Below are 4,581 nucleotides of genomic sequence, written 5' to 3' on the forward strand. Positions count from 1 at the left end.
GGGGGTGGCCCTCCGGTCAAGGCAGGCCAGGCGTGGCCATGCTGACCGACCATGCAGGAGGGACCCATGCAGGGATGCAGGCAGAACAGACCATGCCCACAAGGGTGGGAACAGAGTCGGCCAGCAGCAGCCTGGAGGGCACATCTGTGTGGGGGCCTTGGGGCAGTGCTAGGTGAGCCCCCAGCAAGGGAAACTGCCGTGTGGGAGAAGTGGGTACAACAGACAGAGCTGTGGTGTCTCAGAGGCTTAAGAGACCTCCAAAGGCTGAGGGTCCCAGGGCACAGCCACAGCAGGGGGAACCAGACAGGGCCAGAAAGGGGGGGACCAGAGTAAGCTTCCGTACAGAGAGTTTTGTGTGGCAGACTAAGGAACACTGATTTTATTTTCTATGTTTGAGACTAAGAGTTACTTGGTTTATAGTAATATAATTGTAAAGTACTGAACATCATATACTAAGATAGTTTGTAACCACCAACCAGGACCGGTGACTAGGAACGGATTAAGCCTGACAGCATCCAGCTCCCTAGAGAAGCTCCTTGAGCTGGGTGTGGTGGCTCACGCCTATAATCTCAGCACTTTGGGAGGCTGAGGCAGGCAGATCATGAGGTCAGGAGTTCCAATACCAGCCTGGCCAACAGTGAAACCCTGTCTCTACTAAAAATACAAAAGTCAGCTGGATGTGGTGGCAGACACCTGTAGTCCCAGCTACTCGGGAGGCTGAGGCATAAGAATCACTTGAACCCAGGAGGCGGAGATTGCGGTGAGCCAAGACGGCACCTCTGCACTTCAGCCTGGGTGACAGAGCGAGACTCTGTCTCAAAAAAAGAAAAAAAAAACGAAACGCACATGAACAGAATGGATCTGGAAAGCCATGTGAATTCTCCATCTCAGGAAGAAAACTAGTAAATTCCAGTCAAGAACAACGAACCTGACCTGGGATCCCTCATATTAAAACTCAAAACTCAGGCCACTCACAGTTTAGCACAGGGACAATGCAGCCTCAGGTCTCAACTTTTCTACTTTGTATATAAACTATTGAGACCAATTTTCAGGTAGAAAACTGACTCTTCCCAAGGAAAAACCAGGCTTCTTGGATGAAGGAACTGAAGTGGGCTCCGTCCTTACCTTCTCTTTCTTCTTCCCAGGGTGAGAGTCACAGTCTCTGTCAATGTGATCGCTAACCACCACGTCTGGTATCTGGCCCTTTTTTACTGGGATGGGGGTATTACAGAGTGGGCATACTGGGACCTGAACATCCTAAAAATAACAAAGGAAAGATGGCACTGAGACTCATACAACCTAAACTCACAGAAGTTTTAAACGGGTACTCCTGCGCAGCACACACTGAAACAGAGCACAAAAACCGGTCTCCCGAGCCCTCTGAGAACAAAGTATCATTGGGTCGTCACGGATTAGCGGCAGCCATCTCTAGAATGTGGACATCAGCTGCCCTGAGGAGTCTAGTGAAATTTCAAAGAATGGACTTCAGCCGACTGCAGAAACCAACTGGGGCCACCTCAGGCTGGCATTGCCCAGGTGAGAGCAGAGCCTGCCCAGACGCCTCCACAGGCAGGAGATGGAGGGAAACACGGACCACAAAGACCCTCCAGCTCCCCTCAATCCCCTGATCCCCTCTGCAGTTTCTCAGCGGCTTCTATGTACATGGGGAGTTGTTTGCGCCCAGATGAGGCCATGTGTACCCAGGACGAGCTCCCAGGCACTAACAACCGTCACTGGCTGCAGACCAAGGTTGCAGGGGCTCTGAGGGGTGGACCGCCCAGCAGCTGAAGGCCCAGCAAGGCTAAAAACCTGAGCTGGGGGCTCTGGAGGGGAGGACCGCCCAGCAGCTAAGGCCCAGCATGGCTAAAAACCTGAGCCAGAACAGGAGTTGATGGAAACGCCAATGAGAAAACTGAGGTGGCAACCGACATCAAACGGGTGACAGGTGATCACGGAATTATGGGCACACCGTCTGCAGCCCGAGCTGGGAGAGTCACAGGTGGTGGTGCTCCCTCATTTGGTCAAATGAAGAAATAAAGTATTAGTAAACTGTCTCCAGCCAGACCCCACCCCATGCCGGGGCAGTGGGAAGACACGCTGGGCAGTCTGGCTTAGTCATCTCTGTCTAGTAAACGCAGGGAATGTGAGTCACTCTCCCCACCCACCATGATAACCTAAAAATGGCTGAAGGGTCAGACCCTGGCCAACCCTGGTCAAAGCACAGAATGCTGGGCCACCCACATTACCACCGCCACCAGGGTCAAGCGGCAGAGTTTCCCAAAATGACCTGTGACCTAACCAGAGACAAAGCGAACATGGGCTGGGAACCATCTGAAAAGTCAACAACAGAAGTCTCAAACCCCTGGACTCGGGGCAAGCTCATGTCCTTAGAGTCCTCTTTCAGTTTCCACTGTGTACTCTGGCAGTCACCAAAATACGATGTCAAGGCTGCAGTTATTCAAAGAAATAAGCATATTTACTGCCTTCCAAGTCAAATATTAAAACCTCTCTTGCATTCCGTGAAGACACAGCTATGGTGTAACGGATCAAAGGAACCAAGTATTTGCAAATCTTAAGTAAGCTTGGAACACAAGGTTACAACTAAGTGACTCCATGAGTCCCTGAAAATAAGATCTCAGTTGCCTGAGAGTCATCCAACAGAAAGTCCTGTGAAGGCAGAAACGTTCATCTGTGCTGCCTAACAGCAGGCACTTGAAACAAGGCTAGTGGGATTGAGAAATCGGATTTTAAAATTTAATTTTCACTGAGTTAGCCACGCGTGGCTAGTCCCTACCATACCAGCAAGACAGTGCAGCTTCAGACAGTGAAGATGAGAATCTTTTGAACAAAGAATGAATTACCTTCTGGAATGCAAACGGACACTTATGTGCAGCGTATGTAAAATGATCTTTACAGAAATCTTGTTTACACGCATCACATTTTACTGGAAGAAAATCTAAAACACAAAAAACAGGGATGTGTTTTAAAGACTGGAACAAAATAATTCTAGATGGTGCTATCAAAGTGTTTACCTACACTGAGTGCTTCAGGCTTGCAAGATGGATAGGGCCTCAAGGCCCACACATGTGAAAACAATCCCAGGGTCAGGCTGTTTTCTCGAGAGAGAGACCCCCATGGCATGAGGCATTGCACGGACTCAAGCAGCACACCGGATCCACTCAGCCCTGCCAGCCTGCACCCCTGCGCCCCGCCTGTGGTGGATGCTAAGTGTCCAACAGAACCTGCACCAGCGCAGTTCCCAATACTGAAAAGCCAGGAGGGCCAAGACACAATTATCAGCTAATTAACATAACAGTCAGCTTCCCCCCAACAAAATACCATTTTCCATTCAGTCTCTTAAAAGTACTTACCTAGCTGATTGCAAGTTTTTTCTGAACAATGCTTCCCCAAATCAGGAAACTCCATTAGGAGAACAGTGCTCAAAACGCAGAGGGCAGAGGTAAGTATCACCTACGAGAATCAGAACAGTTAGGGGGAAAGCTGGACTGCCCTTCAGTCACCAGGATTTACAATTTATAGCTAATGAGAGTCAACAAACGCGCTGTGTGGGGCGCGTTCAATGGAGTTTTAGTACAAATACCAGGTGTCAGCCATTCGTAATCAACCCCATTAAGAGACACGGACTCCTTTCTAGCCCTTGTAATTCCTAGTCTATGAAGCACTCCTTGAACTCGGGTTTCTATTTCAACTCGCACTGAGGGGGCGAGAGCCAATTCACACAGCTGCCAGGGATGATTACGATTCTGGTGAATTTTAAGTCACAATTTTATCCATGGAATACCCTTGTTGACATAAACAAAACTGTTACTAGGTGCTAAATCACGTTAACTGACTCCATTATCCAGAGGAGATTTAACTCTGTCCCTCGCCTCTCTCTTCAACTCCCTTAGGCACTGAGTCTGTGAACTTATTCCTCGATGACATCAACCTGGAGTTGATCAGGGAGAAGCGCAAGCTGTTAAGTCACCATGGAAAACAGGCAGACAGCTGGTGAAACTGCTGCACTCGAGAGAGAATCCAGGGGTTCACGAGGTCCCCTCCATGATCTAGTACCCACTAGCCCTTCCGGGGCCTTTTGCTGACCTTCCCATCAGCTCTCTCCACCCTCCTGGAGGCCTCCTAGGCTGTCCCCTGTGACTGGAACACTCTCCCCCACAGCAAACGTCTACTCATCCCCTCCCCGCCTCGGTTTAAAGCCACTCCAAGCCTCCCCAGTTCCCTCTAAGTTACACACCCGCTACTCAAAGTGCGCATTAGTTCTTTCCCTGCCCATATTCGCCCACAGTTTCCAACTACGGATCAGTTGCTTTACTATTAGCTCCCCGTGCCCGACACACAGCAAGCGTTCCGAAATTGTTTCGTTCAAGGAATTCGCAAGAGTTTGACGTGAATCCCCAAATGATTTTGTTCTGGACGCACAACAGCCGTCCGAAGAAGCCAAAACCCTACCCTGGAGGGCGGGGCATGCAGCAAGAAAACAGTCACATCTACGTGGCTGTCGCTCGGCTGGCGAGTTAACGACCCCGTCCATCTCGGTACTACGGCCCCAATGGCAGGCCC

At 50.0% G+C, this 4,581-nt stretch overlaps 1 protein-coding gene across 2 annotated transcripts in view; it reads right to left on the reverse strand.

Annotated features, from left to right (window-relative positions):
* ZFAND2A (zinc finger, AN1-type domain 2A) overlaps nucleotides 1–4,581 on the reverse strand; it is a 7,479-nt gene that overhangs the window by 2,410 nt on the left and 488 nt on the right. For both annotated transcript variants that reach the window (XM_011956944.1, XM_011956945.1), the window contains exons 2-4: nucleotides 3,372–3,471; nucleotides 2,862–2,956; nucleotides 1,126–1,257 (exon numbers count right to left, since the gene is read on the reverse strand). In XM_011956944.1, coding sequence (XP_011812334.1) covers nucleotides 1,126–1,257; nucleotides 2,862–2,956; nucleotides 3,372–3,426 — 282 coding nt within the window. In that variant the 5' untranslated portion in view covers nucleotides 3,427–3,471. The remainder of the gene's footprint in view (nucleotides 1–1,125; nucleotides 1,258–2,861; nucleotides 2,957–3,371; nucleotides 3,472–4,581) is intronic.

Source organism: Colobus angolensis, unplaced genomic scaffold (genome assembly GCF_000951035.1).
Source record: "Colobus angolensis palliatus isolate OR3802 unplaced genomic scaffold, Cang.pa_1.0 Scaffold43, whole genome shotgun sequence".
Lineage (NCBI taxonomy): Eukaryota > Metazoa > Chordata > Mammalia > Primates > Cercopithecidae > Colobus > Colobus angolensis.